The sequence below is a fragment of the Falco peregrinus genome, chromosome 1 (genome assembly GCF_023634155.1).
Source record: "Falco peregrinus isolate bFalPer1 chromosome 1, bFalPer1.pri, whole genome shotgun sequence".
In the NCBI taxonomy this organism is placed as follows: Eukaryota; Metazoa; Chordata; class Aves; order Falconiformes; family Falconidae; genus Falco; species Falco peregrinus.
This window is the reverse complement of record NC_073721.1, coordinates 48,848,559-48,870,332: the sequence shown is the minus strand read 5'-3', so window position 1 is coordinate 48,870,332 and position 21,774 is coordinate 48,848,559. Positions and strand designations below refer to the sequence as shown.

General features: G+C 54.5%; 2 protein-coding genes across 4 annotated transcripts in view; one reads left to right on the top strand and one right to left on the bottom strand.

Annotated features, from left to right (window-relative positions):
* The window catches only part of VAV2 (vav guanine nucleotide exchange factor 2), a 149,080-nt gene extending 137,280 nt beyond the window's left edge, over window positions 1-11,800 (bottom strand). The window contains exon 1 of one of the 2 annotated variants that reach the window (XM_055805299.1): window positions 11,243-11,800. In XM_055805299.1, coding sequence (XP_055661274.1) covers window positions 11,243-11,446 — 204 coding nt within the window. In that variant the 5' untranslated portion in view covers window positions 11,447-11,800. The remainder of the gene's footprint in view (window positions 1-11,242) is intronic. The other variant, XM_055805306.1, reaches the window with a different exon arrangement.
* Window positions 11,801-17,587: 5,787 nt separating this feature from the next.
* On the top strand, window positions 17,588-21,022 carry BRD3OS (BRD3 opposite strand). 2 transcript variants are annotated; one of them, XM_055801390.1, is made up of 2 exons: window positions 17,588-17,660; window positions 17,915-21,022. In XM_055801390.1, exon 2 carries the CDS (start codon window positions 18,555-18,557, stop codon window positions 18,822-18,824), a length of 270 nt encoding a protein of 89 aa, XP_055657365.1. In that variant the 5' UTR covers window positions 17,588-17,660; window positions 17,915-18,554; the 3' UTR covers window positions 18,825-21,022. The 2 variants fall into 2 exon arrangements, with proteins under 2 accessions (XP_055657365.1, XP_055657374.1); XM_055801399.1 differs by having other exon boundaries at window positions 17,603-17,660; window positions 18,118-21,022.
* The last annotated feature ends 752 nt before the right edge of the window (window positions 21,023-21,774 follow it).

The following is a 21,774-nucleotide window of genomic DNA, read 5'->3' as shown; positions in this document are numbered from 1 at the left end:
TCAATACAAGGGAAATTTACTTCTAACCTTTGTCACCCTTAAGAAAAAAAAAAAAAATGTTTAAGTGTTCCTCCGTGTGGGTAAAGCTTGGCGACGTGCACCCAAACACGCCGAGGCTGTAAAGCCTTCCAGCCCTCGAGGGATGAGCAAAACTTCTGCACGGCCCCGCTCGCCTTTCCCTGCCAGGGCTGCTTTATCACGGCTGCATCGCTCCTCCGTCACAGCCTCCCAGCCACCCACCCTGTTGCAAGGAACAGGTTTTGCTGCCAATAGCTCAGGACGTTTGACCAAGTTTTCTGTATCTCAGACTAAGTTCTCATCAGGCAGAAACTGATGGCGTCGTGCAGAAAGATGCCAGGCAGAGGTGGGAAGAGGCAGCAATTAAAGCCAGGAAGCCCACTGAAAGTGTCCTCACTCCATCACGAACATCCCTATCCCTGGCTGCTGGAGAAACCAAAACTCAAACTATGTACAAGAAAAGGTTAAAGTTAGGTAATAAACTTGCAGTGCTGTCCAGCACCCAGCCCCCATCACAGTAACATGAAAATGCAGAGCGCAGGGTGATTCACATCTGGCAAGCTCCTTGATTTATCTGATTTTTTTTAATTATTTTACAAGGCCCATCAAAACCTCCAGTTTTATGTAAAAATACTTGTGCTCCAGTAAGAGAGACTCTTAATCTCCCGTTGGTTTCACAAACAAAAGATGACCTACACAGCGAGATGCTCGGTGAGTCACGGTCACGGGGAGAGATGAGCAGGGGCAGGTGGCGCACGGATAACCCCCTGGGAATATCAGCTCCTGGCACAGACCAGTCCAGCATGGACAGGGCAAGTCAGCAAACCCCAGTGCAAACACTGACATTTCACGTCCTGCAACTTCACACAGAAAAATCCACCTTTCTGGAGGGAGCCCGGAGCTGGGCAGGCGGAATGCACACCCAGCCCTCCTCCCGGGCTGCTCGCTGCCACACCGGCTGGCTCCACACTCCTGGTCCCTCAGCAATATTAAGTTCTTAGGTCTATTTTGTTGCTTGGAAACTAACAATTTTGCTGAAAGACACCTTTGTCCATCTGCAGCACTATACAAGGAGCAGACACCCCGGCTGGTCCTGCAAGCATCACCCCGGAGCTGGCAGCCACAGGCTGCCACCAGCATCATGATAACGCTTTGGCCCCCAAAACCACAGCTCTGCAATCACCATGGCCATCCCACTTGAGACCTTGGTGCCAGATCACCATTACAAAGCCACATCTCACTGCACAGAGCGAGCCCCTGCGTACAGCGGTGACCCAATGGAAAGCCCTGAGCCCGGAGCCGCACAGCACTGCTGCTGCTGCAGCAGCAATTCCCAGAAAACAGCCCCAAACCCTGCAGCAGCTTTACAGAAAAAAATGTAGAAGTTGATCTGTAAAGGGGGCAGGGGGAGCATAAAACTCTTCAAAGTAACATACTGGCTTTACCAGAAGAGTTTTTCTTTTATTTTCTAAGTCACCATTCTCCCACACAGCTAATGAGACTTGTCTGTTTGTTTTGGTTTGGGGTTTTTTTGGGGTTTTTTTTTTCGTCTCCTTCCCTCTCTGAGGCTGATCAGTGACTTTCTTGGAAGATCACTTCAATGAGAAAGTGCTTCCCATAAACGCAAAGGGACTCCATACACACACAAGCCTGCCCACGATGCTGTACACATTTCCTGTCCTGGGGACATGCCATTCCGCCTGGGATCTCCAGTGTTCAACACACTCCAGCTCTTAAAAAACCGTGACTTTATATACACATATATATGTACATATCCCATTACATGCATACATATATATATATATATCTCTGTCCCATTCTTGTTTCTGCCACAGAGATGAGCCCAACCCCTCAGGAACAGGGTTCCACTTTACAGAAGACCTGCATCCTTGCATGAACTCGGATGCTCCCAGCCCAGCTGTGAACGTGCCAGGTACCTAATAAACCCAAAGGAGCCAAACAGCCCGTCCTAGAAAGCAAAACCAGTTTATACAGTGCTTCTCCCTTCAGAGCAGTCGGGGGGATCAGTGCTCAGCAAGGACACACCGATGGGTCCTGCACGAGGCATTGCCGTGGGGGTTTCCCATGGGAATGGTGGAGCTCGTCCCATCCACAGGTCTGGTGCGGTCCCGGCTTCGTCGCGGAGCGCAGGGCTCGCTGTGCTGGCTGCTCAGGGCTGGGGCGCACATTTGTTTTCCACGCGGCCGAATACTTTCGTCATGCACATGAGTTCAGCGGATTTCACAGATAATTCTGTGTTTGCAGCAGTAAACACAAATCACTTCTCCCGCTCCTCCCCTTCTTGATCTACAAGCCTCCTCTGTTCCCTCCTCAGCCCCTTTCAAATACCAGATGTTCTATTTAGCTGTAAACCACTATAAAACACAACAAAAGATATGAATGCTATAAAAGGGCCAATTTACTCCCCCCTCCATCAGTATCAAAGCGTATGCTTGAAAAGCAGGAGCAGATTTCCTCTATGGGAACCTTTTAACCTTCCCCTTCTCCCCGTTTATCAAACGCCGCTTGTTTGGGGGCAGAGCCCCGACGCAGGCAGCTGCCCCACGCCGCGATCCCGATGGAGCCGGGCACGGAGCTCACTGCCAAACGCAGGAGCGCACGTCCCCGAGAGGTGCAAATCCCTCCCAACCTTGCCACTGCCACCACCTTTGTCACACCCAGAGGCAGCCGTCAGCATCTCCCTTTGCCAACGCAGGTTCACCACCAGCATGGCCCGGGAGAGAACACAGAGCCGATGCCACTGCTGATACAGGGCGCTGGGCAAGATGGGAGATGCTCCCCAGGTCCGGCAAGCCTGGCAAATGCAATCCAGAGAAGCTGAGCGGCATTGCGGCAAATAAAAGCTGATTTACAAGTGGGTCTCTACCAGGGGCAACCTGACAGAGTCCACTGACGGGGGAGTTCACTGGATCACACCACCCAGGAGCCAAATGAGCAGAGCGAGTCAGGATGTGACTCAGGCTGGTGGCTTTCCAAGCAGGCAGCGGAGGCCCTTCCAGCTGAACCCTTGCTGTCCAGACGGGTTACGAAACAAGAAGAGATTTCACATCACCTTTTGCTACCCAAGCAATGGCGCGTTGGGTGGACAAGAGAGAACGGGCAGGCAGCGTCCCTTGTCCTCTGCTCCGCACCAGGAGCGCTTGCAGCCCTCCCATCAGGTCAAGACAGCTGTCTTGGGGACTTCAGAGGACAAGAGCTCTTAAAACTAGGGAAGTTCCAAAACTTGGTTAGACAGGCTGGGAAATTTGATGGCCACACTACTACTCTTCAGTGACTTCTCCTGAGGATAACTGGGTTTATTTTTTCTTTGCAGAGCAACAGGGCTTTGAGCCTACACACAGATTAGCCACCTGACGCACCTGCAGCCATATTTTTTCCAGTTCTTTCTATAGCAGAGCCCTTTTGCTAGAGCAAGAACATCCTCTGACACAAGGGCAGGCCTCAGATGGTCCAATTACAAATCAAATTTCAGGTTAGGGCATCTTAGCCAAACCTTACCATTACCATGGACTGGACTCAACAGGGCTGAACTAATCCAGAACAGGATCCCACTCCAACACTCCCCAAAGCAGCCGCAGTACGGAACTGACAATAAGCAGATCACAATGACAGGGCTCAGCGCTTGCAAGGTCACTAATAAACCCAAGGCGTAAGAGACCCGGACAGCAGGTGCTCCAGCAGGAGTTTTGTTATGCATGGAGTTATAGGCTTTGCTCACTGGTGTGGCCAACGTCCACCTGAGAGCCCCAGCCCTGCCGGCCTCCCCGCTGCAAACACGGGAGGCTCCGAGCCATCGCGGAGGGTGGAGGGCAAGGAGGGGTTGCATCCGAGTTGTATCATCGGATGGAGCGCAGCCCTGAGCTGCAACCAAAGAAAACAGGAGGAGGGGGGGAAGTCAGTTTAATTAGAAACAGACCTTTTTCCAGGCTTTTTCTTGAAGGGGAGATAAAGCACTGGAAAAAGTCATTTCATTAACACTGAGTTTGAAGTTGGCAAATGCAGACTTAATTTATAGTTGCTCTGAAAAAGAAGGTCCTCCCGCCCCGCTTATAGAAGGAGCATTAGAGGGCACACAGCTTAGAACAAGCGAAACACGTTGCCGGGGTGGCAGAAGAACCCAGGAGGCGGCTGTAGGGTAACACACAAGTCACCTCGAGGAGTGGCTAAATTAAAGCCCTCGGGCTAATACCCACAGGAGAGCTGGGGGTGACACTGCAGGCTGGCAGCAGGGACAAGACCAGGCTTTGCCCGGGGCCAGCACTCACCGAAGCGGCACGGTGATCCCACCAGTCCCGGGATGCTGCACGGACAGCTGGGCAGACAGATGGACTCGGCATTAACGTGAGAGCAGGTCACTCCCATGGGGCACTGAGCAAGTCTTCGGGTGGGATCAGAGATCTGGGAAGCAGTGCTGACTGCTGGGAGAGCAGCTGTGGGGACCATTTTAAGATCACTGAGAGTCCAAGGGATCCAACTGATGTCAAGGGTACTGCGAGGATGGAGAAGGGGGAGCGGAAAAAGCTGCTGTGCAGCTCTAAGAAAGGGGATCCATGCTTTAAAAACCAAAGCAGAGGATAGTCTTTCCTTCCCAGAGGTGTTGCAAATCTTACTGTACTTACGTGCCTCCACCACCCCTCCGCAGTAATCCCCCCCCACCCCCTCGCTTACACCGTGCCCTGCATCAGTGGGACCCTGGTGCTCCCACCCCCAACCCTGCCCAGAGCATCCTAGCAGCCCCAGGCTAGGCTGCTGGGATGCGTCAGATCAGCACGTTTGAGACCACTAAAGACAGGCTTAGGAGGGAGTCACATGGAGAAGGGAAAAAGTTCAAACACCAGGAAAAAAAAAAGGGGTTTCTCTTTAAGAAGGGACAAAGAAGCAGATCAAAAATTTGCCCTAAGGTCAGTCTGAAGCAATGTTTTTGTCAGTGCCAAGAATCAGGTCCCTGCTGGCTGCAGGTCGGCTGAAGAAAGCAAAGGGTCCACGGCACAAGCCAGGGTCTTCCACACACGCGAGGCCCAACACAGGGTGATGGATCAGCAGCATCCCGCTGGGCACAGCTGAGGTGGCGATGCTCAACCCTTCAATACAACTGCAGGTCCAACACACACCTTGCTTGATCTAACCTAAATTCCTGCAGCCCAAATTCCTTGCTCAGACACAGCCACAACATTTAAGCATCACAAGTGCCATCGCCAAAAGAATTGCCTCTTTCTCCCTGGAGGAACCAAGCAACAAGGTACCCCGGCTCCTTGGCAGTACACCCAGCACCAAGGGTCCCCACCAAGAAGGATGGACAAGCCGAGCATTTTCCACAGCTCATCAACATGCTGTTGAGATAGAAAGCAGCTTCCAAGACTGGTCCCAACTTGAAAAACCACCAAATTGACTGGGTTTTTGGCTTTGTGTTTTTAATGGCATCCATTCATTCAGGAGCCTGTTCCTGCTAGGTATTTAGTGCAGGTATTAAACTCTCATCAATCACTGGGCGGGAGGGCAGTTTTCACTGCTTTTCATGCTTCTTGGCACAGCCAGCAGGATCCATCTAACACTTTCCGCCGCCTCCTGCCCCAACAGAATACATATAAGCCTTCAGCTCCAGGTTCAGTTCTATCTCACAACCTCGCCGAACAACTGAGAAGAGGGGGTGCCACCTCTATCTGACACAAGTTTCAGGGTGCTGTTTGACATGCAGGAGGCACGGAGGGGGCCGGGAAGAAGGACTGCAATCCGTTCCTATTTGCAAGAAGCTCACGAGATCGGCCGTACAAGACAGAGCACCTTTTTTCCCTTTGTAAAGCTCAGCACATCCGAACGGGAAGTCACTGAGACACAGTAAACAGGGATATGTAATGAGGCCATTTTTTATAGCCTTTTTTTGGAACAGAACTCAATTTCGAGCAGCAGAGAGTAAATAAAAAAGCCTGAGGACCTGAGCAGGGTAAATCGGAGAGCAGCTACACAGACCTTGCTCCAACACCACACCTACCCAGTCAGCTCTGATAATACTCAATTATATTTAACGGCTATCATGACACGTGGAAGTAATTTCAAGCACTGTCACTATAAAGCCTTCAAGTGGCATGTTAAAAAAAACCCAAAGCTTTGCGAATAATTACCGGTACCAAATACACCAACGTGTCTTTATCTCCCATATACCTGGGGGAAATGGTACCAAGCACCTGCTCCCACCCGCATGGCAGAGGAGCACCTACGTGATCAATACATGGAACCCGGATACCGAATCATCAGCATCCTCCAGAAAAACCAGCAGCCGTGAAGCCACCTGGCAGTTCAGCCCAGTGCAGGGCATGACACCCATCAATCGTGGGAAGCCGCTTGTCTGCGTGGTCCCTTAATCAGAGCAAAACAGAGCGGTGGGCAGCCAAGTCATCATGCCAATTACATTTGCTGTGTCTCATCAGTCTCAAGAGCCCTAATAAAACCTCCAGGCGCTGCAGACCGAGATGGATTATCTCTCAAGAGATGTCAATATGCTTCAAAATAAGACTCCTTAATGAGCTGACCGTTACTGCTAACTTGAAGTCTGTGCACACACAAATACACATATTAAACATATGGCTGCTTCATTTCAAGTATCCAAGAGATTCTGAAGCATGAAAAAAAGGTATTCAGCCATGTCCAAGCCAACCTTAAAGGAAGGGTGAACGCAAAACAATCATCAACGGGAGTTTTCACGTTAAAACGAACCGCATGACCAAGCCCTAGAAGGGCACAACCGCTGTGGGGCAGGTACCAATTTCCAGCTGTCATAACATATGGAGGAATGTCAATGTTGCAGCAGATAACACTGCAGCAGCGTGTTCGGACAGCCAGTACGTGAGCAATGGGAAGATGGGGCAGGAGTTTGGTGGTTATGGCTTTTCACCAAGCTCTTCTTCCTTGAAGGAGCCCACATGTCCTTCAGCTGCAGAGACTGGGGAGCAGAAACGCTCTGGAGGGCAGAGCACAGGCTGGGACCCCCCAGACACGCTGGGCGATGCCGTCAGCCCCCACAGCACCTTGCTTGCTCGCTGCCACTCAGGCACCTGTGATACAAACACTCCACCAAGATCCAGATGTTTCCATACAGCCCCCCACCGCGTTGCCGCAAGCGCAAAGAGGCTGAACCGGGTCTTCTGGACACCAGGGGAACTAAACCAGGGTGCTGGCAAGCCACCAGAGAAAGGACACTGATCTGGCACACTGCAAGCAGCTCATGGGTCTTCCAGTTTTCCATATTCAGGGATAACTCCTGATCAGCCCCCACCACCATCACCACCTGCAAAGGCAGCCAGCACAGCTGATCCAGCCCCCACGAGGTCTCTGCCCACAGACCTGACGTCGCCTGAGCAGGGAGAGCCCGCGGCAGGGCTCATCAGAGCTTCCCTACCAACCTCGGTACGCATCCAAGTCCCTGTCAGGAGGGATTAATTTTATCTCAGGCCAATGCAAAAAAAATATTAAAAAAAAAACCAACAACCCCAAAACCCCAAAAAACCAACAAACCAAACCCCACACCATCAAATATCAACCTCACCCAAATGTGCAATTTTTTATTGCACATATTTTTTTATGTCTCGCCATGAGGAAGCACAAGTGAATAGTCACTTAATTTGTATCTGACCAGAGACTTCACAAAATTACAATTCAAACCTAATTATCGATGAAAATTCAAAGCTCTGTGATCTCCATCTTATTCACAAAAGGAGTTTGGGTTGCAGAAGCAGCTGTACCACACAGTGTCAGAGGACTGGAAATCAGTACCAGCTCCAGGGGAGCGGGGGAAGAAGCGGGGTTCTGGCGATGGCTCTGCACAGGGACGAGGGAGAAACACTGTCCTGAGTGCTGTGCACAAGGGACAGGGACTGCAAGCCCGAGGGCTGCTACATCTGCTCCCATTTGCAAATAAAGACATCCTCTGCATCACGCTCTCACAGCTGGCTGACAAACCAGCTTGAATTACATCCCCAAAAATCCAATCACAGTAATAGGCATAATGATCAATAAGTACCGAGGGCAAGTCCACTCATCCCACTTCCCAGCTCTCCAGAAATGTCCTCTACAGCAAAAGCAATTAGCAGAAATGAAGTTTTACTCCAGGCTCATCAAAACTGGCCTCACACCCTCCGACTCTCAGAAGAGAACCGGACTTTAAAACTTTTTTTCCTGTTTATTTTGTTAGTCTCTGTGGAGGTTCAGTAGCTTTGGGGCATCCCATCCTGCCAGGCACCACTGAGCACTGGTCTTGGGTCTCTGGAACGGAGCATGAAACTAAAGCAAACTACAGATTGCAATGCAATGAGGTGATTTTACTCTATTTATTTATTTAAAAATCAAGTAGTAAACTACTGCTGTGTGGCCAGCCTGGTTTCCCTGCTGAGCAAGAACAGGAAGGTTTCTGGAGGATGGGGACACCAGTCCATCCCTCCCCAGCAGGCAGCACAAGCCCCTGCATCCCTCCCCATCCCTCCCCCTGGCCTCGATGCGCTGCAAACAGGATCCCTCACCTCCCAGCACACCTTCAACAGCTGCAAGTAAAAACAAATCAGCATGGAAGAGGATGAAAAAAAACCCCACCACAACAACCTACCAAACAAACACACACCAGTGTCTGGATCTTAAAGCCTTTCTTGGCAGAGATGTGATTTCACCTCTGGCCTTTGGAACGATGCTCACCTCAGGCAAAAATCTGTTTCTCATCACACACCTGTACAACCCCATTTAATTCACTGAGAAAGGTGGATGACAGAATATTGCTGGATGTTTCAAGTCTAGCACAACTGTCTTGTCCCCTGGCATTTTGGCTGATTAATTAAAAAAACAGCTCTGTAATAAGGCAAACGGCTGGTTAGCCAGCCCAGCCAGTCAGGCTAAGTGTGCCTTTATCCTCAAAAACCACCTCTGAAGTTTCTAGGCACGCTCTGTCTTGCACATCCCTACCCTTGTGTCTGAACATATCACAGCTGCGTGACAATGATGGGTTCCTACACTCTTCTTCTCAAATTTGATCCGGAGAGGCTAAACCACTCATGGATAGCTGCAGCAAGGCTGAGGCACGGTGGGGGCACGCGTCCCCACCCCGGCGGGGCTCAGAGCCCCCCTCTCCTCCCTGGGCTGCCCGTGCTGCAGATGCACAGAGGAGCAGCGAGATGCAGCTACCCTGGGGGAGATGCCAGATTCCCAAACTCCAGAACTGCCCAAGAAACACCAAATCACGATTCAAGTCTTGATTGACTTGGGTCCCATCCTGGCCGAGGACAAGCATCAGCTGAGCCTGGCCACAGCTCTGCGCGCCCGCGTGGGCTCAGCTTTGGCCAGGCTGTGCCGGTCCGCTCCGACCACCGGGTTCTAGCAGAGGCAACCAGCAAAGCACCCGATCCTGCCAGTTCCACTCACACCCCTCCCACGGCCCGGAAAGCGGCCAAGTGTGGTATTTCATTAAGCAGTTTCGTTAAGGACAGCTGGGCTGTAAGCTCTCACCTCCAACAAGCACCACCTGCCTCAGCAAGGGCAGCAAGAGTTTCCTACCCACCGAGATCTTCCCTAGATCTCAGCTACCGTTTTAAACCCCTTTCTGCATTCTCCCCACAGGGCAAACCCTGGGCTGAAATGAGGTTTGTAGGATTATAGTGTTTTCTCAAAAGAAAACAAGAAATGCATAGAACATAGAGCATCCTCAGCGTGTTCTAGGAAAGCGCTAGTCCTCGCACATCTACAGCTCCAGCGCAACGGTTTATATTTGGAAACACCAGTTTGTACGGAAGACAGTTTGATCAGTTTATAGCCTGGAAAGCGAAGAGGAAACCTCCCAGCATTGTTCCACCCTGGGAAGAGGCATCCGTACGTGTTGTTATTTACTCCACGCCAGCTGGTCTCACGCACCAACGCCTGAGCTGCCATGGGTGGGTTTTCACCGTACAGTCGGGGCTTCCCACCCCTTTGCTTTGCAGGACCAGAGTCTGGGGGTCTGCAAGAGCCCAGCAATGTCCTCACATTCACACGCAGGCAGCAAAACATGCTCCGCTCCCCAAAGCGTGGCTCCAGAGCTTCGGGTCCGGGTGCCTCACAGGGAAGCTGGTGGCTCCCGGCTGCCCCCAGCCACTGCAGCCCCCCAGCACAGGGGGTCACATCTCGATGAAAACCATTGTCCTGGAACAAAACTCTGGCAAGAAGAAGGGAAAGGTGCTGGCCGGGTAAGCAGGGTGGTTGCACAGCACGTATCCAGAACTCTCGTTCACATCATACGTTATTTATCTTTGAATGCTTCCATAAAGTTAAAAGAGGCTCACATGCCCTTGCTACCAGGAAATTTCCCCTTGCTTTTACCAATAAAACCTGTTGTTGTTCCAAAACAAAAGCCAGCAGTCTACCTTCCACTTGCCAACGCAGGGGCTGGGGGTAGGGAGGACAAAGTGCCCCCTTTAATCTGCTTCTAAATTGATTTCACTTCCCGATTCCCATGCAAATGCCACGCAGCTCAGCTTGCAAAAACGTAAGCATTTAAACCCAAAACAACTACAACTGGTTTGGGTTTTTTTTTTCCCAATTTGGTTAAGCCTGCTTTCACCAAAACACCCAGAAACTGGAAAACCTTCCAGGAAGAGAGCCCTATGAAGTTCCCAGACCCGAAGAGCAGGAGGAAGGCAGCTGGGGCACCGCATGGCCCCACTCCCTTGCCCAGCCGGGCTTGGGACAGGCTTGCGGAGCACTTTTTGATTTTATTAATTTATTTACTTATTTTGTTTTTAATCTTCCCGGCCAAAGTTTTGTCCCGACAGCCGGTACCCTCGCAGGGCCACCCACTCCCCCAGCTCATCAAAGCGGATGGGGCGCCCCCCCCAACCCCCCCCAGCCCTGCCCTTTGCTTTTGTTCCGCGATGACTGTAAACACAAGGGGGGAAGTTTCCCCCTTTGCCGGGGTGTTTTTCCCCCGCCCCGCAGCCCCTTCCCGTGCGGCCGCGGGTCCCACCGCCGCTGCCCCCACCCCGGCCGCCGGGGCACGATCGGCGAGAGCCCCGAGAGCTAAAGCCCGGAGGGGGCGAACAGCATTTGGGGGGGGGGTGAAGCAGCCGGCCTCCCACGCGCCCCCTCCCCAAACCCGCTCGCATTCACGCTCCCCAAGTTTTGCGAAAGCAACACCCGCACCCAGGGAAGGGCGTGCTCGGGGGGGGGGGTCCCGCACCCGCGCACCCCCTCCTACCTGGGACATCTGGGGCCTGAAGTTGATGTCCTTGAGGTCGATGGAGCCGGGGGAGAGGTTGTGGAGCAGCTGGCAGAGCAGCACCCCGTCCCGCAGCGCCTGCGCCAGGTCGAAGACCACCGCCGAGGGCCAGACCACCCGGTGGTTGGGGGGCAAAACTTTGCAGTCGATGAGCCAGCGGCCGCACTGCCGCCACTCCTCCATGGCCGCGGTCCGACGGGGCCGCCGCCCCGCGCACACACCCGGCCTTCTTCTTCTTCTTCTCCTTCTTCTTCCTCCTCCTCCTCCTCCTCCCGGCCGCTCAGGGGCAGCGGGCGGCCGCCCGGGGGGCTGCTCTGCACCGCGCCGCCGCGCTACCGCCCCGCTCCATCGCCGCCCGCCGCCCGGGGAAGCATCGCTCCGTGCCGGGGCTCTGCGGAGGAGGAGGAAGAAGGAGGAGGAGGAGGAGGAGGAGGAGGAAGGGGGGCGGCGCGGAGTTTTCCGGCGGAGGGCTGCCCCTGCCCCCGCCGCGGCCCCACCGCCTCGGCCGGCGCTAGGCGCGCCGCATCCTCCCGGGAACAAAGCGGGGCGGGGGGACACGGGGGGGGGGGGCACACGGGGCACGGTGGCGCCGCCCCCCGCAACTTGGGCCCCTGCCCCGAGGGCAGCCCCCGCTGCCCGCCCCACCTGCGCGGCCGGGGGGAGCGCTGCCCCCCGCCCCGGGCCGGCGGGAGGGGCTGCCGGGCCCCCGCTGCCCCTTTGTCTGCGGGAGCCCGGGCTCGGTGGGGGGGGCCGGCTGCGCTCCACGCCGCCTCGGCTCTTATCCCCTTTTTTTTTTTTTGGTTAATTATTATTTTGTATTTTTCCCTTTTTCTGTCCCCTCGCTCCCTTCCGCCACTGCTCCTTCGCTCCCTGTTCCGGGAAAACCGCGCCGAGCCCCGGTGCTGCTTCTCTCTTCCCACTGGCCCTGGGGGGACAGAGCTGCCGTCCCCACTCTGCAGCCGGGGTGCCCCCCCCCCCGCGCCCCCGCCCGGGACCCTCGTGCTCCCCCACCGGCCCGGCACACGCACGGTCCCGGGGGCAGGGGCAGGACCTGAGCCGGGGGTCTGCACCCAGCACCGGGCTTTGTCCGAGGGTGCCTACCCCCCCCCCCCCCCAGTCTCCTGTTTGGTTTGCAAATACTGCAGGGGAGTTGTTCAACCCAAGCAGGCGATCGTATTCCTTGACTTCCCAACATGAAGACAACTCCTATAATTAATTACTAGTGTATTTATTAAAAACCTCAACTCTCAGCCATTAACTCCTCGGCAGCAAACTCTTGAAAAATCTCTAATTTTCACCAGTGGCTTCCAGCCAAATCAGCACGGTTTAGAGCAGCCTCTTTCAAATCTGCTCTGAGTTTTCTTCCGAGATCCTCTCCCCAGAGTTTGCCGATTAATTTCCAGCCTGGCTTTCCAGATAGCCAGAGCCGGAAGCCGAGACTGGGACGAAGGGAAGCTATTAACCTGGATGTCAAACAAATGCAACACTAATCTCTTCCAAATGTAGCCAAGTGGAGATAAAGAAGAGCGACCCTAGTGGCATGATACTTCGTTTTCAATCTAGGACGGAGGATCCCTCCAAAGAATGAAAAACAATTGTTTAATATTCCAAGGAAAGTTTGGTAGGCTTATTATTATTATTATTTGTTTTATCATAAGGCATTTCTCTTAGCCTGATGGGCTGACACACCGTCTGTCCCAGCTCCGGCTGGGTGCAGCGCCCACTGGTCCTCTGGCCAGAGTGTGGGATGGGGGCATGTGGGTGCTGCTCCCTTCGGGATCATGCCATGCTCACCCTGCCCTGGGTGTACCCATCAGCATGCTGGTTCCAGTCCCCGCTTCCCCATACCCTGCGGAGCTGATTTCTCAGAATAACTTTCTCGTTCTTTTAGTTCTTGCTGAGGCTTTTCTTTCTGCTCTCAGGCTCGGTCTCCAGCAGCACCCACCAGGCAGGAATCCCAAGGCTACCGAAAGGAGTGGAGTCCTGCCAGGGATAATTTTGGTTGCCTCTGTGCTTGTCTGCCTTGTGAGGTCAGGTCTGTAGGTAGAGGACAACAGAGGGATTTATTATATGTGTATAATTAAAGCTGCTAGCTACAGCCTGGCTTTTTTACTGCGTAATAAAAAGCACACTTGGCCCCTGGACACTTAGGAACAATCGTTGCAGCTGCAAAGCCAGCTTCTGCGTGGGAGGTGTTGAAGCAAGCGAGCTTCTCACCTACCTCTGCAACAGTCAAAGCAGCTGATGGCGAGCGTATTTTTGATAGCAGAAAAAAAAATCAACCCCAAATCTGTACGGCAAGGCTCAGTGGGGAGCATGTACCCAGCACACGTACCAGTGGATACGAATGTCCTGAAACAAGATGGGGTCCATGGAGAGGACCTGGGCACTGCTTTCAGGATGCACCTAAAGCTAAAAGGCAGCAATTAAAGAGGTGGAATTTTGTGCTAGAGCTGGTGCCCCCCTCTCCTGCCCCTTGGCACTGCTGGGAAGGACAGCCAGGGAAGGACAGCCAGCCTGGGAGGGACAGACCAGGGAAGGACAGCCAGCCAGGGCTGAAGCTGCTGACCCACACGCGGAGGCTGACACTACCCTCTGCTGGGGACCAAGCTTGGAGCATCTCTCTGCTAACGGGCTTCACTGCGTGCGCTTTTAGTACTTTCTGGCCTGAGAGGTGAGTAAATGCACTAGAAGGACAATAACAGAAGGAACATTATGCTTTTCCATCCCCAGATGTCTCAGTAACTAGATCCAAGGGGACTGGCAGGCAGCTGTGACCACTGGGCAGCCAGGCAGGCACTGCCGCCCGCGTCCTGTTGCAGAGTGCATGGCTGGGGAAGCAGCAGCTGTTTGGGAATGTAACAGAGCTGCTTGGGAACATCACAGCCCAGCATGGAATAGGCAAAACTAGTCATGGAAGGAAGGAAGGAAGGAAGGAGACAGACATAAATGCACAAAAATGTGCAAGGAGATCGACCTTACAAATCAACCAAAACATCCGTGGGACACGGGCACGTTTCACAGTAAAGTCTATTTTCTGTGATGTTTGGTGTTGCTGCTGGGAGAAGAGCCAACTCCCCAGCCAGCGCACACGGAGCAGCAGCCACCACGCTGCCTCTTTGGAGCAGCCATCTGAAAACATCCCCTAAATACAAGGGCCACACCGCCAAGAAATCCCCATTTCCAAGCCAGCCCGTGTCTATGGATTGCCATTGCCACCTTCTGGATTAGACCAAGTGTGCACCAGCTTGTCCCACGGACATCTGTCTCCAGCTGGAGCCAGGGTCCCCAGAGCAGGGGCTGTCACGGCTGCTGTCACAGCAGAGCTCGGGCACCACCGGCAGCTGTCAGCAGTTCCTTGTGCAGCCTATGTGCCATTTACATCACGCTCTTAGATACCGTGATCCCCTTTCACCAACTATTTTAGGAAACCTGTGCCAGTCACAATCCGGTAAACACACTGCTCCGCAGCAGCTCTCGCTGCTGGTCAGAAAGGGACAAATCACACCGCTGTTGAAGTATTAAACTCACATCCACTGGGTACAGACAATAATTCTCTGGCTCATCTATTGCTGTAAACACCTGATCTACCTGCCCTGACAACTTGTACCCTGGAACAGTCATTGCAATTACCCTCTCACTAACGGCCCTACACTCCTGCCAGCAAAGATCAGGTCTTCTCCCCTGCCCCAGGCGTGCTGCCTCCCTGAGCAGGGAATGTGGGCTGTGCAACGGGAGAGCAGGAAAATTAACCTGGCACAGCTCGGTGCTGGCAGGAGGGATGAACTGGATTCTCTTCTTGCACTGGTGCAATGGGAGCCACAGATGCACTTTGTTTAACCGGGAAAAAGGTAGCACCTGAGGGTGCAGCTCCACTGGAAAAGGGCTCTCCACCCGGGTGCCAAGCAGGTGGAGGCAGCACTTCCCTGGGCATTTCTCTGTGGAAGTGTCTCATTTATGGGGCCCGTGATGCCCCAGCTGTGCTGAATACAAACACCACCCTCTTCCCAAAACCATCACTGTGCTGCCGGGACAGCCGCGCCAGCAAGCCCTCCTCCACCGGGATTCACCCCAACAGCTCTCCCATCAAAATCCAGTGGTCCCGAGGCGTGTGCAGCCCTAAGGAGCTAAGCCAGGGAAAAGTCACCCAGGCCAGCCTCGTGCTGCAGCTGTGTCTCACAGCTGGCAGGGAAAGCAAAGCAGACACAGAGATTTCCCACTGGGGCTTCACCCCCTCCGTTCTGCTGCTGCTGCTTCCGAGGTTTATTTGGGAAGGGTCCTCTCGGATGGTCAGACGTCTCATGGAATCAGGGCGAAGGGTCCAGTGGATGGTCAGAGAGCTGTCAGCTTTCAGAGGTCTGCAGCCTCCAGCCCTTCTTCTTGCTTTATCTCAGCAACAACCACAACCACTCCACTTACCGGCTGCGTCCGTTCCGCTCAGAGGTTGGTAACAGGACTGGTAATTTTTCAGAGAAGACCACGACACCTCACTCGTGCTAAAAACCTAAACCTGGTGGTTCCACTATAAATGATTTTGCATTTTCTTCTGCAGCTTCCACAAGGTGGGGCCAGGGCTAGCTCCTTGTGCAGATAAAGCAGCAAAGTCAGGACATTTCTGAGAATAAACATTTTAATAGTGTATTCATTCTTCTCTCTCCTTTTTTTTTTTTTTTTTTTTCTTTCTTCCCTCTTCTTTGTGTTTGCTCTAAACCTTCCGGGAGCAGGGAGTTGCAGCCAGCGTGGCATTAAATCACTGCGTCTTGTTTGTGCCCACGAAGGCCCGGCGGAACAGCAGAGTGGCTCTGCAACAGATCTAAGTGTATCGAGTCCCTAACAGGAGATTAGATGGCGCTGCATTCACAGGAGATAAGAAGATTGAGAGCTTAAATTTAGTATCATCAGAAAAAGAATAAGCCTCACAGCTCTCTTCAAAATGTATTTCTTACCACGCTTGCCAGGGGACAGTCAGGCTAAGGAAATGGACTGGAGCAGACGGTGAGGATGAGCAGAGGCGGAGGGGATGCTGCAGGGTCACACAGCCTGCTCTGTAGATGTCCTGGCGTGGCTGTCAGCAGACCTAAGGGTGTCCCCTGCCTGCCTTAGCCCACAACGGGCTGTCACTGGGGTGGCTGGGACAAGCAGGGAGGGATAAAGGGCACCACGTGCCCCCCCAGCACAAATGGCTGCTACACCAGTCACCCACCAGAAAGGAGACTGGGCAGAAACACACTTTGCCTTGGCTGTAAACTGGGCTGGGACCCCCCAGCACCTTCAGCAGCAGGGAGAGCCACTCCTCCAAGGGCAGTGCTGGGCAGGGTGGGCAACAGCAGGCTCCCCCCGTTCAGCCCCCAGGCCCCCATGTACGATGCCATGGGCTCAGCACGCGCAGTGCTGGGCGCCCCTTTAAAACGCTCTGTGCGCCCTGTGCTGGCTGACACCTGTGGGACCCACGCACCCAGCATGGGGAGCCCCACTGCCATGGCCCGGACTGCTGCACCATCCCACTCGGGGTGCCCCGCTGCCATGGCTCAGACCCACACACAGCGTGGGGAGCCCCACTGCTGTGCCCCAGACCCACACAGCCATTGTGGGGAGCCACACAGCCACGTCCTGGACTCACACACCCATTGTGGGGAGCCCCACTGCTGTGCCCGAGACCCCACAACCCACCCAGGGAACCCACTACCATGCCCCAGACCCCAACACCCAGCATGGGGAGCCCCACTGCTGTGCCCCGGACCCACATACTCAGCACGGGGAGCCCCACAGCCATGCCCTGGTCCCCTGCACCCCACTCACGGTGCCCCACTGCCATGCCCCGGAGCCACGCAGCCAACATGGGGAGTCCTGCTGCTGTGCCTGGGACCCCACAGCCCACCCAGGGAACCCCACTGCTGTGCCCCAGACCACTGCACCCCACTCAGGGTGCTCCAATGATGTGCCCCAGCCTCCCACACCCAGCGGGGGGAACCCCCCTGCCCTGCCCTGGCCCCATGCACCCATTGTGGGGAGCCCCCCTGCCGTGACCCAGACCCCACACCCAGTGTGGGAAGCCCCCCTGCTGTGTCCCGGACCCCACAGCCCACCCAGGGAACCCACTGCCGTGCCCCAGACCCCACACCCATCGCGGGGAGCCCCCCTGCCGTGGCCCGGCCCCCCGCACCCACTGTGGGGAGCCCCCCTGCTGTGTCCCGGACCCCCCACCCATAGCAGAGAGCCCCCCTGCCGTGGCCCGGTCCCCCCACCCATCGCGGGGAGCCCCCCTGCCGTGGCCCGGCGCCCCCCGCCCCGCGGCCCCCCCGGCGCCGGCCCTGGCTCCTCCCGCCGTGATGCGCTCGGGAGGCGCCTCCGCGGCTGCTCCGAGCGGCGCCGGGGCCGGGCCGGGCCGCGCAGCACGGTGGGGCCGAGCGGGGGCCGGGGGAGTGCCGGGGGGCCGCGGGGGTGGGGTGGGGGGTCCCCGGGGGGCGCGCGGGGGCGGAGGGGGGGGGCGCAGAGAGCCCCGGGGGGCCGCGGGCGGGTGCGCGGGGCCGGTGGAAGGGCGCGGGGGGGCGGGGGGGGGGGGCACGGCGCGGGGGAGGAGGGGCCCTCGCAGGGTAGGGACCCCCGCTGCCAGGCCTTGGGGTGACCCCCGCCGTGCCCCCCCGCCCGCAGGTTGAAGCCCCGCAGCCGTGCCGCGCGCACCCCAGTGGGTACCATCACCCGGCGGGAGGCAGCATCTTCTGCATCCCGGGGGCCCGCGAAGCCCCCGGCCGCCCCCCGGCCGCAGCGTGCGGCACAGGCGGGGCGCTCCTGCACGGGCCTGGGTGCTGGTGGCCTCTTCAGTCTGACCTCTCCGCTCTGCCCTACGGCTTCAGGGTCCGTTCTTCAGGGAAGCAAAACCCATCCAAGAGCCGCTCAGCCTGTCCTGCCCGGCTGTGGAGCAAGCCCACCACTGCTGCTCACACCTGCTGAGATACTTCATGGGCTCTCAACAAGCAGCTCGTGTGCACGTGGTCCCTCCGCAAGATGAAACACGGAGCGGCATCACCACTGGATAAGCTTTCCGAAGCCCTGGCTTGTTATTTAAGCAAGGCCGGGCTGCCCGTTGTGGTTTGTGGCTGTGTGTATCCCTGCTCCCTCTCCTGAGCTGTCCTTACGGCGACAGCGGCTCGTGTGTCCCCAGAGCCGTGCCCCTGCCCTGGGATGTTCCCCCTGGAGCTCGGAGCAGCAGCAGTCGACCTGGGCCAACCCGAGGGGTGTCTGTCAGAGCTGCCTGGAAGGAGCTCTCGTCTTCGGAGCCATCCTGGAGCAGATGACTGACAAAGTAATGAACGGGAGGGTGCCCCTGCCCGAAAAAGCCTTGTCCGAGGGCTATGCACGGCTGCGGTACAGGGACACCTCTCTGCTCATCTGGCAGCAGCAGCAGCAGAAACTGGAGTCGGCCCCCCCCAACACTTACCTGAGCCGGAGTCGGAGTATGTGGTACTCACAGTACGGCAACGAAGCCATCCTGGTGCGGGACAAAAACAAGCTGGATGTCTCCAGGGACACGGGACAGTCGAAGTTTTGCGCCATTATGTAATTTTGGTGGGTTTGCATTAGAAATCTACACACGGAGACAAACCAGACTGGCAGCAGGCCGGGGGATATGGGTTGGCACCATCCTCCCAAGAGAGCTGCGGCTAAAGCAGCGCGTGCGGGATGGGCCAGCAAGGCTGCCCAAAGCGTGCGTTTGTTTTCACTGTTGGTAGCGTCAGATTTTGCATGTCATTGAGTGTGCGTAACGAAAACAGTCTCACTCGGGAACTCATGAGCCTGTGTTCGCTGTCTAGCATCTTGGCAGGGTCTGTGCTGGACCATGTGTTGCTTGTAAGTGGCTTGTGCACCATGAGAAACACCCGCTGTTAACTCGGGAGCCATCCCCAGCAGGCACTTTCACTTGCGAGTCCTCACGCGTTGCCAAAGCTCTGTGAATGCTGGCGGCAGGGAGGCGAGCACAGATCCGCTTCCATCCAGGCGAAAATTTTAGGAAGTTGACCTGCAAAACTACCTGGCCATTAGTTGTTGTGCTTGCCCCATCTCCCTTTAATTACTGCCCCGCAAGCGGTCTCTTGCAACCAAAGCCATTTGTTGCGGGGGGGGGGGGAGGAAAGAGGGAAAGAATGTGTTGAGAGTTTATAGAGTCTGGAATTCGGCAGTTTCACCCTGTGCCAAGCAAAGGGCCCTCTCTGATGCCACAGTTTGGTATGGTGGCAGTAAGAGAGGACTTCTGGCGTCGGTGGAGCTGGCTCCCTTTCCGTGCTTTGGGAACAGATCACCAAGTCAACCGCCTGAAAGGGGGGGAGAGGCCCAGGAAAGCAACAGGAAGCAAGCTACTGTAAATACACACATCTCCTACCGCAGGACCTACCTGCCCCCAGAGATCACTGGCAGAAGCACGCAGTCCCCTGAAGTTTGCTTAGCATTCAAGTTTTAATGCATGCAGTAGGTTGGAAGGGTTTATTTTCTAATTCGGGTTGGATAGGAGATGTTGTGCATGTGTTCTAAAAGTTGCGTCTTCGAGCGTTTGTTTCCACTAACTGAAGGATTTTAGGAGGGAAAAAATACTAGAATTGCATTTCTTGGGAATAGAGACTGCTTTCAGGCTGCTTCCGTTAGGAGCTGAATCCCTAACTTGCTCAAGGCAAGATCAAGCTGAGAAACTCGACCCAGCAAGCACCTAAACCTTTATTAAAAACCAAGCAGTACCTCTTCCAGGGGTGCTAATTAGGTGCCCAGGGTTTGGCATTCAAGTATAACATTTGGCTTAAGTTATAGGCTCCCTCTGTGCCCTGCCTGGGACATCCTCTCAGCCTGCGTGCCTGATCCAGCAGCACTTGGGTACGGGCTTAACTTCAAGCAAATCAGTATTTGACGTTGACTTCAGTGAGGGTTATTTGCCTGTCTAAAATTAGGCACAGTCATTACTTCTGTTTATCTGAAACCTCCTTTGCATATTTCAAGCACTTTATTTTTATTATTTTTTTTTAATACAGCAAAGAAGAATCTTGTCCGCCCTTCCTGTGTGGGTTAAATGCTGCACTCAGTGTGCTGAGCAGAACATACCTGTTCTAACGTGAGATTGTAGATGTTTGAGGTACTCAGCCCTGATCCGTAGCACGTGTATGCACTGCAAACTATAGGCAGCTCATTTATTTTTTTTAAATACTATTTATGCATGCGTTGATGTTTGGTACCTTACATGTGTGCTCGTAAAACTAAACCTGCTGATGGACCTCAGTGCTTTGCTGACCTGCGCATTGCTCTGCATGCTCAAACAGTCCTACTGGATCTTGCCAGGACTAGCTCTGGATGAGAAGGGTTTTGGTGAATAAATGTTTTTCAGCTGAGGGGGAAAAAAAAAAAAAAGCATTCCATGAGCTTCCCAAAAGGAGCAGGATGCAGAATGCTGGCAGCAGCAGTGCTCCTGCACTGAGCTGGTGGTGAATGCAGAGCATCGCCTGGGGTGTGCGAGCCACCGAGGCCCCCAGGTCGGCGAGTGAACTGATGGTTATCGATGGAGATGGGCAGGAGATGGTCTGAGAGCTCCCCTAGAAGAATCTGCAGGTGGAAGAGACCTGGAGAGGCAGGAGAGGGGTGTTCAGGGCCTTTCCAGCAGCCCAGGGGAACATGCAAACTCTGGGAGTTTAAGGAACAGCACATCCCCAAAACCAGCTGTTCACTTTCTTTTCTTATAGAAAAAAAAACCCCACCCGTGAATTTATTTTTTTTTTTATTTCAGTAAGAAATTTGATTATCTTGGGTATAATCAGTCTTTTTGTTTATGTGGCTGGTAAACCAAAATTCAGTTATTTGAAGAGCAGTCATTGGACTACACAAAAATAAAAACTTAAAATACATGCATAAATTCTTCCAGGATTGAGGCTGGATATGACAGTGCAAGGAAGAACGTGACTTGTTCTTCCCTCTCTCTGTGAACAGGACGGTATTTTCCGTATCTGTCTGTCCTTATTAGTCACAGCAGGTTTGTGGAGTGGCTGCTGTAAGCGAGCATTTCTGTAAGCCGGTTGTGTAGTGTTGATGCACTTGTTTAAAATGCTGTTGTAGCCTCTTTGATAAAGTGCATTAAAATGATTTGAATGCATTATCGGGAGCAGCTGTTTTCCTTCTGCATGTTAATCACTTTGGCACATGTGAGGATTACTGCTATTGGCACTCCCAGTCCTCGCCCAGGCAGAAGAGGGAAAACTCCAGACAGGCAGTTCCTCCCAGCTGGGAATTACCTTAGTTACTGGTGGGGCTGGGGGTCACCTCCCTCTCCAAAGTCACTCCGCTTCTCCTGTGGAGACAGGCCACGTGCAGGGGTGGCTCCTCCAGGTTCCCAAGCCTGGCAGCCGTTGTTGCATCCGAGCGGTGCGCTGGGGGACGAGGACAGCCCCTGGGTGTCACACGTGCAATAATCCATACACACACCAGCGTGAGCCAAACCTCAGCTGTGTTCTGCCTGTCCGCAACCGCCTCCAGCTCTGTCA